A 13,207-nucleotide genomic window follows, 5' to 3' on the forward strand; every position below is an offset into this window, starting at 1 on the left:
AACAAATCACACATTTATATTAATTTAATTACTTAAATATATACTGGAGGGGAAAACACTAAACCATAATGTCATGAAGTAAGCGCGCTAATACTTTATCTTCCACACTCCACACAAACATTTGGATATGCACCTAACAATAGCATTCATTAGCATTGGAGCAAGCGGCCAAGTAAAGTTGCTACTACTTACATATTTCAAATGATAGGGCATATTTGAGGTTGATGGATGATAGGCAAACGTTTGGATTTCCTGCCTGAGATACTGTAGTTACCACAAGGATCAGCCATTATTGATCTGTCCCTCAGAGGCTGCGTGACTTCACCCCTTTCTCTGGAGTTTTAATTTCTGCTACTAACCAACTAATACAATGTTTGTTTAAATACAATTTTGGTCGACTAAGCCTCTTCTAATCGATTGACATTTGGTCGACTATTAGGGGGCAGCCCTGGTACCCACACAATCGCATCATCTCACAAAAAGCTGCAGCTACACTTCAGGGGAAGCAGGGATGTTGCCTGAGGGGCGAAAGGTGGTAATGATTCTAGGGGCCCTAGCTTTCATCTCTGTGATTTTAACCGAGGAGGGGGACAAATCACACCCACCCCCTCGGAATGTGATTTCAAGCCCCCCTGAGAATTATAAAAGCAACAGTATACTGCATTTTACAACACTCACTTAATCGGCTGATTTGGATGTTAATTTGGGGATTTTAGGGAGGAATGAAAGAGCACCGCTGTTAAGGAGTGGAAGGTGCCCTAGACGGAATACGGCAGTGGCGCAATAATTGTTTTACCTTGATTATCTTGTTTTCATAATCGTTGGCCAAAATCGAAAATCAAATGCGATTAAATCGCACAGCCCTAATATGTAGAAGAAGAAAAGAAAGAAATGTATGCCCAATCCCATTTCTACCCCTTAGCCCTTCCCTTTCCCTACCCCTTCTTTTGCGCGTTCACGTGAAGGGGTAGGGGTGTCTCGATTCTCTTTTGGCTGGAGTGGTATGGGTGGGGGCCAGATAGCCCTTCAAACAAAGATTTTTCAGGCCCACACTTAGAACGAAGGGGTATGAGGAGTTTCCCTCCACCGACTACCGTGCTGCAGCTGCATAGAAAGTGTGCATGTTGCCACTCGGGATCGATCACTTGCGTGTCGCCTGACTGCCAGTTTCGCCGTAGCTTGTTAAACACACTATTTGAGTGATTTGAACACATAAATAATAGTTAAAAACCATCCTTCATAACGCAGTCGATATGTACATCACATATCGTCTGTAAACTCTTTTGGGCGTTACTAAGGCAATGACTGACTTGACGTTTACCGTATGAATATTATCTGAACATTAATGAGCACTTCATTGCTGTTCATATTGGTTAAATGTCACAGGACACTAATAAAATAAACGGGGTATGATGACGTGTGATGGTATAGGAGTGGTGTCCCATTTCTTAGGGGAATATTTTCACCCCTACGCCTTGGCACTCTGTTTCAAGGGGCAAGGGGAACGGGTAGGGGTCGGGGTAGGGGAAGGCAAAGGGGTATAAAATAGAATTGGGATTGGGTCTAAATCTCTTAGCTCTCCTTTTTGCCCTTCCAATCTCATAACATAACATACATCTACATTCCATATCCGTTATCACGACACTCAACAAAAAGTTCCAATCATTGTGTCCTCCATCCTCCTGTTGTTGATTTTGGAAAATGGCCCTAGGGGAGCATTCAGTTTTCAGAGGACCATCCTGGTGGCTAGTTCCTATAACTGTGTGCCTATAACTACCTGGTGTGAAAGCCCCTTTAATTCCCTGAGTGGCGTCAAGATGTTATCAAAAGGTGGGTCAGGCTAGTTTGAGAATGTTATAATGTTATAATGCCATCTCTCATTTATCAGAGGGAAAAATTGCATTTTATTATTGAGGATCAGTTCAAAGTCCATATCAGTGAATCAATTCAAAATGCTGAGTCAGCCACTAAAATTTAACAAGCTCAATAAATACATAACTCAAATTTCAGATAATTTCAGAGCAAATGCATAAATACTCATGGAGAAGATATATTTGTTTTAGCTTTATCGCCCTAAACGAGACTGAGGAACTATTAAGAGCTCTTACATGCAGCGCTAAATACAAACCTCAAGTGCCCACTGAATCACCACAATAAATAGCTTTATGTTGTTGATGAGAGTGCACATAGTTAAAGAATGAAAAAACACAAAACTAAAGAGGATGAGAATCAGTGTTGTAAGTCTTATTCTCTGATGAATCACATGAAGGTTCAGCTACACACTGTAGCTTAAATACATCCACCCAGAGGAAACTGTTTTTGAATAGTCACTGTTCAATTGTAAGACCATAAATTGTGAACTTACCTTTCTCAGTTCTACCGTCACTTCATTACGATGTCTTCGCATCGTCTGAAAAAGAACAAGAGAAATAGTTTGGTTAAGCACAGTATAATTATCTGAGGTATACATAGTGACAAAATAGACACTCTAAAGCCCTATTCGGATGGTAATTGTTTCTTGTCGGGTCGTAAGACATTTTCATTATTGACAGGGACTAGTCAGTGATTTTATTGCCGTCCGAATCCAAAGTCTGTGTTTTTCTCCCACCACCCGCGTAAAAATCCCCGGCCGAATTACCTACTGTTTTTTTGACAAGCACCAAGGTCGTGTGCTAATTTAATTGCCATCCGAATCCACATCTGAGTTCTCAAGAATATATCACTTCAAAATTCACTGTTTATATCCTTTTTGACCACTGCAGAGTACCGTACGTTTGCTCTTCGCTGTAATTTGGATGCGTTTTCAAGATCTGGACTTTTATTACTGAAATGCAGGCAAGTATTTACAGCAAGTAATGCTGTTTCAAGCATACTGAGCTTTTTACACTGTTAAAGACTTGGATTCCCATCCTTAACATGGACAAAGTTTCAAAAAAAAATTCTGTGCCAAAAATACTCCTTCCGGTTTCTCATAAGTTTCGGAAAGTTTTTTTTGAGTATGGGTATATCTGACGTCAGATAGGGCGGAATGTCCTTGTACGGGCCGTACGGGCTCTTCTCCTGGAAGGGCACGCACGCGTGACTAGAGCGAGAGATGAAGCCGGCTGTGCTGCAGTCACAGGATTTCACGGAATCAACAATGTCACCAAAGATGTGTGTTTGTGGTTGTCATGGTAAGACAACCCTGCACAGCTTCCCAAAGAACCCAGCGTTAATGGGACAGTGGATGGAGTTTGTTTTTCCGGAGCAGGAGTTGTGCAAGTGTTTGTTTGTTCTAGAGCTGCAACTAACGATTATTTTTTCTGTCGACTAATCTAACGATTATTTTTCCAGATTAATCTTATTATTCTTTTTTACTGATTATTGTATTTCAAAGAGGGTAGTGAATTTGTATATTATTTTCACATGAAATCAATGAATGATGACAATATTAATTGTATTTCAGGAAGGGTAGTGTACATAGTTTGCCATTTTATAATGAAATATATAAACACAAGAAGCTTTTTAAACATAATATATAATGATACTATTCATCATAAAATGTATAGGCCTACAGAGTAGGCCTACTTAGGAAAAGTTGTTTACTATAGTAGTTGAGTATGATTTACTTATTGATTTGTGTCAATAGTAAACGCTTGTATTTATCTGCAAAAGGTTCACATACAGGAGCTTTCAGCATAGTTTTAATGTATAACTAGTCGTCTATTTTGAAGATATACATGTGCATAAACAACAACTAAAGCTGCCAGAAGTTTTTGCCCAAACTTCAAAGACACATTTAAATGATTAAAGCTAGAGGCATATCTTAACTTTAATGTTACTTTAATCATGCAAACTACCTATATACAGCATGTTTTATGCATATGTGTTTGGGACAGAGGGGAACCGGGTCGCATTAACAGGAGATATATGCAGCCCATAATAAATAAAAGCACGAGACGTACTGGGGTCGGAGAAGAACCCCGGAAAATGTGACCGTCTGTTGCAATACACGCGCCACGGTTCAGCTGCGCGAGAGAACACTGGAAGGGTTGCCAGGTTTACACAACAAAACCCACCCATTCGTTACTCAAAACTAGCCCAAAACAAGCCCAATCGCGTTTCGGGGAGGTTCTCTGGTAAACATCGCGTTCGGGGGGATAAATATGTGTGTTTTTTTGCTTCAACCCGCGGAAATGAGACAGCCCGCGGCAACAGTGTAGAAGTAGCCCAATTCCGCGGAAAAAAAGCGGACTTGGCAACACTGACTGGCAGTGTGAAAGCTCCCGCTCTCCACGCGCACAGCTTCTGCTCTGCCACCGCGCGCAGTGTGAAACCGGCGTTACAGAGCGAACAAAGCACAGTTTAATTCGGCTTCTGTTTAAAGTTCTCCCACACTTTTGAATGTCGCGGTCTGGCTTTATATGATAAATTATAATTTTCACTATGCCCGGGAGCAGAAGCTGCCATTATTCTAGATCTTCTGTTCCATTCTAGAACGTAAATAATGTGCCGCCGACGCGTCGACGCATTTCACGCACGTCGACGTATTTTCGCAGTCGACGTCATCGACGACGTCGACGCGTCGTTGCAGCCCTAGTTTGTTCCCTGAATTTCGGCGACGAAGGTTTATAAACCAGGTACAGTTCAACTCTGGATTTGTAGCTCGTCTAATGCTGAAAGATGGAGCAATCCCAGCAATTAAGGTTCACGGTCGTATGTTGGGTGCAGGCGGTGAGTAAAACTGCTTCAAATGTCTGTGTGTTGTTAGCTATCGATTCCATTGTGTTTCTATGTAAACATGCATAGCTCAACGCAATAGCTGCGCGCGCTCGTCTTTCTTTAGCTTCACCCAAACGATACGCCCCCAGCCACCTTTTTTCAGAAAGACTCGGTACAGCGTATCTTTCTTTTATAAATATAATAAAACTAAAGACTTTTTGAAGATATGAAGGATGCAATACTACTCTATAGGCACTACATGAGATTGGCTGAAATGAGTGTTTCACCCCCCCTTAAAATAATAATTAGGATTTTTTTTCCTATTATTAAATCAAATAGGCATTTATTCTTATTATACCATGTATATGGCTGAAATGAGTGTTTCACCCCCCCTTAAAATAATAATTAGGATTTTTTTTCCTATTATTAAATCAAATAGGCATTTATTCTTATTATACCATGTATATGACATTTTATTTACAGCATACAATCATGTTATTGACCATGTGAGCAGTGCGTTCCCACAGGTGCGAAAGATCACAAAACTCGCTCCTCCACCGTGAATAAATCGCCATCCGAATGCACAAGTTATCACTGAGGTGGCATGCAAATGTATTTTTACAGACGTCCACGTGAGAAACAATTACTGTCTGAATAGGGCTTTAGACAACTCCCAGAAATGTACATGTTATTTTGAAAATGTGCCCGTGTGTTGACACTGCATTGTGGGTGGTTGATTAAAGTTTAATACTTTGGTTTAGCTACATGTTCAAATTCTCATGTGATTGGTACACACACTGCCACGGTGATACCCTCTGAAGGGCTGTAACGATGCAAACCAAATGCTACATTAATGCCAACCAAAGTCCTGCCACTCCAACAGAACAAAGAGGCAACCAACCGTGGTAACCATGGTGACGGCAGAACCCAGCTGTCACTCAGTCCTCTGTTTAGACAATCACATTTAGTGGCCATTCTATTAGAACTGTTCCATAGAACCCAACAGAACACACATCTGCACCATGTCTGGAGCAACAAAACACATTACATTTGCAATGACAGGGAGCAGAAATAATACATATTTTATCCTGTATTGTGATGTGCATCAGAATGTAATGGATTATCGAAAAATAAAAAAAATGTAGGGCAGGGACTGTTGATTGGATTTTGACACGCAAAAGATGAACCAGACTAAATAATTGTTCACAGTAAGAGCTACAACATGCATTTGCAAAATATATAGGGAGAATTTTCATTTCATTCAGACTTTATGATAAGATGGACAGGTCACATATAGCAAATGGTTCCGCTCCCTAATTTAAATACGTTTTTTAAATATACAACTTCAATGTGATATAGGAGGAAAAAGAAAAACATCAGCAGCCAACAATGCAAAGACTTCACATGCTGTGTGGTGGGGATGGTGGGACGGATCGGATTTGATCTTGTGACTAGGCATCCTAGTTCATGTTACAGCAAACCCACACTGTGCCTTATGCAATCCAAAAGTCATGAAGGGGAAAAGAGAGAGGATGTAGAAGCAAAAACGACAAACAAGAAAGGGAAATGGAAAGACAAAATACCAGCATTTATTTCTGAATGACTAATTAAAGTCCCCCTGTATTTAATCCCTTAAAACTCACCAAATCACATATTGAAATGTTTTTTGCCAGTGAAAAAAAAATTATTCATGCCTTAAAATAGCCTGAATGTAACTTCTACAACCTTGCTTCATTGAGTATACATGAAACCATGAATATGCAAATTAGCCCCGCCTCCACTCACTCACACCAGCTCCACTCGGTCAGTTTACTGTAGTAAACGCTGCACAACGGCAAGTGGAAAGAGTAGTTTAATTCCGCCATATATGTTTGAATCAAAAACTGATTCGAACAGGCTCGGCTACAAGTCGATGTATCAGAATGGTAATGCGTTTTATGTAATCGCTCTAAAGTCGGCCATGTAACGTTAATTAATATGATTAGCCTTTTGCTTGACTACGTTATCAAACTGCTAATAATGTGTTGCTAATGTTACACAAACCATGTTCCCGTTCCATCTCAGAGTCAAACGGCAGCCATCTGAAAATCAATATCCATAGAAATGCTCTGAACAACTCAAAGCATATAGTTCATCATAACATGCTATGTTGCTAATGTACCCGATCAACAGAAAAATATACCGGGATAACCTGGCTTCTCTTGAGACTCGCCTGCTTCAGAGGGGTTATAGTTAATGATAGGGCTGGACGATATGACCTAAAATCAAAACCTTGATTAATTGAACACTTTACCTCGATTACGATTAATGAACAATTATTGGGTTTTTTGCACTCATAGTTCACTGACAAGGTATGTACTGTAGATAGGCTTTACCATTCAAGGGGGGATATTTCTTTTTTAAATTAATTAGCATCGTGAGAGTACAGTTCTTTGAATGCATTAATGAAAGCGAGATTGCGTGTGTATTATTCATACCGTCCCTTTATTAATTGTGAAGCTGTGCGTCAAATGAAGAAAAATATGCTATAACTTTTGAGTTTCTAAGCTACTTTAATGATAATCACAGGACGGTGAGTTTCTGTGCTCCTCTCTGTGCTCGCGATCTTCAGGTGATGTGCGAGCTACTGAGTGTTTGTGTATCACAATCAAGCGGCAACCCCCTGCAATTCATCAACTGGCCGCTAGAGACAGGCTCCAGAAGGGAGCAGAATCTCATTGAGCCGCATGTTAAAATGCCCAACATTACAGCAGAAAAAAACATGTTTACAGCCTGGTACAAATTGTAGTTTTGGTCTATACGGCTAATTTTGCCCTTCATGACAACACTGTGAGGGGGTGAATTTTTTTGTATAACTCATTCGTTTACATTATATAAAGCCTTAAAGTTCTGCATAATTAAGGGCGTGGCCACTTTGAGTGACAGGTGGATTGCCGTTTATCTGCTGTCTGTTAGTCATCGCGTCACCTCTGCTCCGCCCACGTCCCGCCTCTTTGCCCATTTTCTGTTATCGGGGAGTGACGCGCGATGACGCGCTGCTAAGATGGCAACGGCCAGCTCGTCCATACTTTACGCTTCAAAACTGCTCTTCAGAATCCTATGGGTGACGTCACGGACACTACGTCCATATTTTTTTAATCTATGGTCACAATGCCTCAGCACAGTAGCTCAATATAATGATACACATCCGATGGTCTAAAATCGCTTTAAATGTACAAACTGGCAAGCCTTAAAACACAAACAATTGACAAAGTTTACTGAAAACGCAACGCCAGTGAAAGTGATCCGTCTTCAGGGCTCGCACGTTGTCAGAGACACGATGTGGCTCGGCTCTCTGAAGTGCCGTGTTTTATATATTGATGTTATTGAATGGTGTAAAATAATTTCGATGTTCAAACTGGCAAGCCTTAAAGGGTAACTAAACCCTAAACCAACTTTTTTTAGTTAATGATCTGTAATACTGGGGCTTTATTAATGCTGTTCATTGATTCGAGAAAATGTTTTGACATTTGAGTATAAAGTGTTTTAATTCTATAAAATATGGTGTAAAACCGCCAAAGTGCTGCCCTCTTAAGGTTGAACGGTGGCTACTGCAGTTGAATTTTCCTATTGGACGTTGTGGTACATCGTGACGTAGGATGGTACCTCCAACGGCTCACTATCCGCGCCCCTGGCACGAGCTCACCACGCCCTCAGAAATGTTTCCCCCAATCACACGATGAGAACGGCTTCACTCCAGTATGAACTGTCATGTTACATGAAGTAGAAACATTATGAATGAAACTCACTTGACACTTGCTTTAACATTGTATTGAAGAAAATACGGTTAAATAATGCAGTTGTCAGTACACGTCAGGCTTTTCTTGCGATATTATTGCCGCCCGTCATGTGTACAGATAATTTTCATACATGAGACGCGCTTTCAAACCCTGACACGCAAGTGGTTGCCACGGACGCAGATAGATTAGGTCAGTTCTCTTGCGCGGCTGCTTCACTAGCATCGTCGGCATCGGGAGTTAACGCAGTTTGAGCAGCGGCTTGCATTGATAAGGCTCCGGGTTTGTGTCTGTTACAGACAATCCACCCTCCTCCACTTCAGGTGAAGGTAGGAGAAATGACCACTCTGTTGCAAAGCTGGCGTCACTCCAGTCATTCTCCATCTTTGCGACTCGCGAGTCTGACAGCTGTCAATCAATCCGTCACTGCGGGTCTCAGGTGCACGCCCTCCGCTCAGCCCCGCCCTCGGTTCATCCCCTCTGTGTCCGCCGGGCTCTGCCCACTTTTCCAGCATTTTTTGAAAATTGCCAGTGGGTGGAGTTAAGCTCTGAGCAGGGGTTTAGTTACCCTTTAAAACACATACAATTGAAAAAGTTTGTCTGCGTGTGTTGACTCTGAGTTCGCCTCTGTGTTCCTTCCATGCCACTGACTGGAGGAGTCACGTTTTTAAGGGGAAAGTATTAACAGGATTAAAAACCGAAATAACCGGCATTTCGGTTTCGATTACTTTCTTATTAATCGTCCAGCCCTAGTTAATGATATGCTAGGTAGTTTGTGACGCAAGAAACAACAGAGATTGCAAACTTTTTGAGACCGTCTTTGGTTCACTGCAGTTTAAGGAGAAAACACTCAGCAATGGTGTTGATTTTTACCAGAGGGGGTCTTTAGAATTCAATCTATGCAACATGACGCCTAAAGCTGTATTTCAATTGATGGCAGATTTGAACTGGTTTTACCTGCAAAAGTAGCTCAATTTGGAACTACCACTAGGCCACAACTCCGCCTACTTCAAGAATCCAAATAAAAACAAAAAATTCTCAGCACAAAGCGGATTACTGAATACGCAACATGAGCAGTATTTTAGCAACGCATGCGGTATGTATGAGTCTCAGCAGAATGACAGGAGGGCAGAGCTGGGAGGAAGCACTCCAGGAGTCAGCGGGCCGATGCTTCGCCGGTGACATGACAGCTTGACACGCTTGAGACCAGCATAATGACACAGTATGTGTGCATGTGCTTGTCTGGCTGCCAGCATGGTCTGAGGACATGCTGTCTCACTCCTGTTAGGTCCACGACATGCTAATAAATAGGCTGACTACACAATAGCTACAAACATCAGGCTTGACTCGTTTTTAGACTGCAATGGTTGCTACACAAAGGTCAGGGTTCAATTCCAAGGGAAAATATGTACTGATAAAATGTATTTCTTGAATACAACTAAGTTGGCAAAATGTGTAAATATAATACGAGTTACCAGCACATGTTTTAGGTAAAGCATCTGGCACATACAAAATAGCAGGATGTAGAGACTAACTGAGGAAAGTACTTCATGTAATTCAATAGGGCTATGGCCGTTTACACAACAGCGTTTTCAAGTAAAAACGGAAAACGTTTGCGTTTTGGAGCCTCAAAATGTAAAATGCAAATTTAAGAAAAAACGGTGAAGCCATGCGCATGTGTATTACGTGTTCAGTCTATAGACGCGTAGTGTTTCTTTACCAAGTGACATTGCCAACTACTGGCCTGGCAGCAGAATACAGCGTGATTACAGTTCATAATGTTATAAATATGGATATTTTTCTTACAAAAATGCATTGCTTCGCTTCAGAAGGCCTTTACTAACCCCCTGGAGATTTTTATGATGGATGTACTTTTTTGGGCTTCAAAAAAAAACATGGTCCCATTCACTCCCATTAAAAAGCTTTGAAGAGTCAAGATATTTTTAAAGGGCACCTATTATGCCCCTTTTCAAAAGATGTTATTTAAATGACAGAATGTGTCTGAAGTGTCAGCTCAAAATACCCAATTTTTGGGTGGGAATAAAAACAAGCTGCAAATGAGCTGGTGTTCCCTGCCCCGTATTCAGAATAGGGTGGATTTTTGACACCTGAATAGGGTGGATTTTGTTCAGCCCTGTATGTTGACTCCGTCAGAGGTAACAACTTTGAGAATGAACAAGGAAGTTTCTGAATGGTTATTTGATACATTTATTTATTTGTTGTAGATTTTTTTTCAGGAGTTTTGCAACGATGGATGAGCAATACACACACTCACAAATACTGTTACAACATTCACTAGGCTATGCGCTATAACTTAAAACACACAGACAAACATGTTGCGTCATGTTCACTTATTAATTGGTGTACTCATGTGGCAAATGCGACAGGATGCCTACTGAACAATAAAACATATGCCGCATGGAGATGGAACAGGTATTACTTCAATTATAGTTGTAATTTCTGCAGCCAGATTTCATTTATGAAATACCATTGCCTAAAGCAGTTTACTATAATGAAGGTTAGAAGACGGATGCAACAGCTTGAAGTGACTCCCTCATGTATGGTGGACTAGAATGAAGCCAGTTTGTTTTTGTTTTCTCTCTACAAAACGCATTTAACATTTACAGAGCTGACTACGGTCCCTTGCGACTGTGTGGAATAGAATGTAAATGAAGGGAGTAAATGAAGAGTCTGATGCTCACTATCACATCCAACACCACCACACCTGGCTTTCCTAGGACGAAACAGAGCCTTTTTTTCTCACTACAGCTGCTCCAGCACGAAAAAAAAAGACAGACTGTGTACAGCTCACTGCGGGCGGCTAAGAGGCAGAGTGCGTCAGCAGTTGTGGGCCGGGCCTAGGGATTTTGTGATGTCACAAAAGGTAATATCTGCAAACGGCTTGTTCTGAGACAATAGCCGCTTTTCTAGCTGGTACAGTTCTGGTTTCATTTTCCTCTTCGGAGCTGATAACGGCCGCTCTTAAGAATGTAACACAAAAGTGTCAGTCGTTGCCGTGGTAACACAACTGATAACTGATGATACGAGATGTAAATAACGACCGCATTATGGAGGACGCTCAGATATTTCTTTTAATTGTATTATTAATTTACATCGCTCAAATAGAGCACATAGCCAGCTACAGAGAAACTGGTAGACAGGCAACAGGCAATTGACCAATCCTGAGTGGCGACGTCCCTTCACTGATCCACCTGTGCGGTTGTGTCATGTTTTCGAAGATACACGTTTCGTTATGCAAAGAGACATGTTGTAAACACTCCACACGCCGTTCCACCATCTCCGCTGTTCAACGGACCCGCACACAGCATCTTGTTTCACGGTAGCGATTTCAAAAGTGCTCTCAATCACTTCTCTCACTGACTATTGTAAAAGAACTTGCATAATCATCCCGATTTAAAATCCTAAATATGTTATCAAATGTTTGATATGATCCGGGCGGCCCCAATTCATGTGAGAGCAGATCGGGAGGTGCAAGATTCGATCTGTGAAAGCCTCACATTACCAGATAATCTGTGCCGAACATCGGAACCGATCAAGATCCTCAACAAGATTTTTTCTCTGATTCTCGGGAGGGGGGGAATCGGACATAAATCAGCCTAAAACTCCAGTAGTCTGAGCCCGGCTTTAGACAACCGTGCCGAGAACGGTTTGTAATCGTGCCATGCCGTACCAGACTCAAGTGGAAACACAACTGGAACCGTTCCCAACCATTCTAAGAATTGCTCATCCCGACGGTGGAAAAGTGGCTACTGATTATGATTTATGGGATTATGAGTGGATGGATTTTTTATCATTCTAGGGTGTTTGTGTACACACACTACCTGCACACATTTATGTTCAAACACCATGTAAAAGAGAATTTTGCCTAATAGGTCCCCTTTTAATATAACTCCAATTGTGTTTGACTGAAAGTAGAAAGTCATATACACTTAGGATGGCTTAAGGGTGAGTAAATTATGGGATAATTTTCATTTTTGGTTGAACAAACACATTAAGCTACTGCAACAAGTATTAAATGTGGTTAAATGTCAAAATGGCAATATCATACAGTAGACTTGTAGATCAGTAGATAGTAGTCGAGGGTCTGTCTAAAAAAAGACTTCCTTGGCCGCTTGAAGTTGAACGCACTTCAAAATGGTAGTGGGGATTGGCAGAATGGGAATGCATTTGGAAAATCAACACGCGTGAAACACCTTTCCAAACATGAGAAGCATTTAGTCATTTTTATTTAATGCGTTTCAATCTTCTGTTTATTCAGCTACAGCGATAGTACGATGCCCAGGGATTTCCTGGAATGACGTGCGCTATCGTACTTCTGCAGGGCATATTTGGAGTTTCTGTGCGAGAGCGCCCTCTGGGTTTCAGATGGAGCAGAATTTACTACTGATCACAGAGCCATGCTTCACTGACAAGCTGCGCATAAAATAATCGCAGCCTTTGCCAAATCGCGATTTGCGGTTAAATTACTTATATCAGCGGAGCCCAATCCTGTTCCTGGAGATCTACCTTAATGCAAAGTTCAGCTCCAACCCTGAACAAATACAACTGAACCAGCTAAGGCTGGCCCCACACGAAGATTAAGGCTGATTTGCACCCCCAAGCGACCAGGGGGCGTGGCCCTAATGATTTTTTTCCGAAAAAATCCTCAATTGTGTAGTGTCATTACGATTATTTTAATGCTCCCCATCGCTTCGGAGCCCGCGCGATCC

The 13,207-nt window shown here is 41.4% G+C and overlaps 1 protein-coding gene across 1 annotated transcript in view; it reads right to left on the reverse strand.

The window, feature by feature from the left end:
* The window catches only part of kpna3 (karyopherin alpha 3 (importin alpha 4)), a 34,097-nt gene that overhangs the window by 16,094 nt on the left and 4,796 nt on the right, over window positions 1-13,207 (reverse strand). Inside the window, exon 2 of the mRNA XM_079812485.1 lies at window positions 2,366-2,410. Coding sequence (XP_079668611.1) covers window positions 2,366-2,410 — 45 coding nt within the window. The remainder of the gene's footprint in view (window positions 1-2,365; window positions 2,411-13,207) is intronic.

The sequence above is a fragment of the Gobio gobio genome, assembly GCF_949357685.1.
Source record: "Gobio gobio genome assembly, chromosome: 3".
In the NCBI taxonomy this organism is placed as follows: domain Eukaryota; kingdom Metazoa; phylum Chordata; class Actinopteri; order Cypriniformes; family Gobionidae; genus Gobio; species Gobio gobio.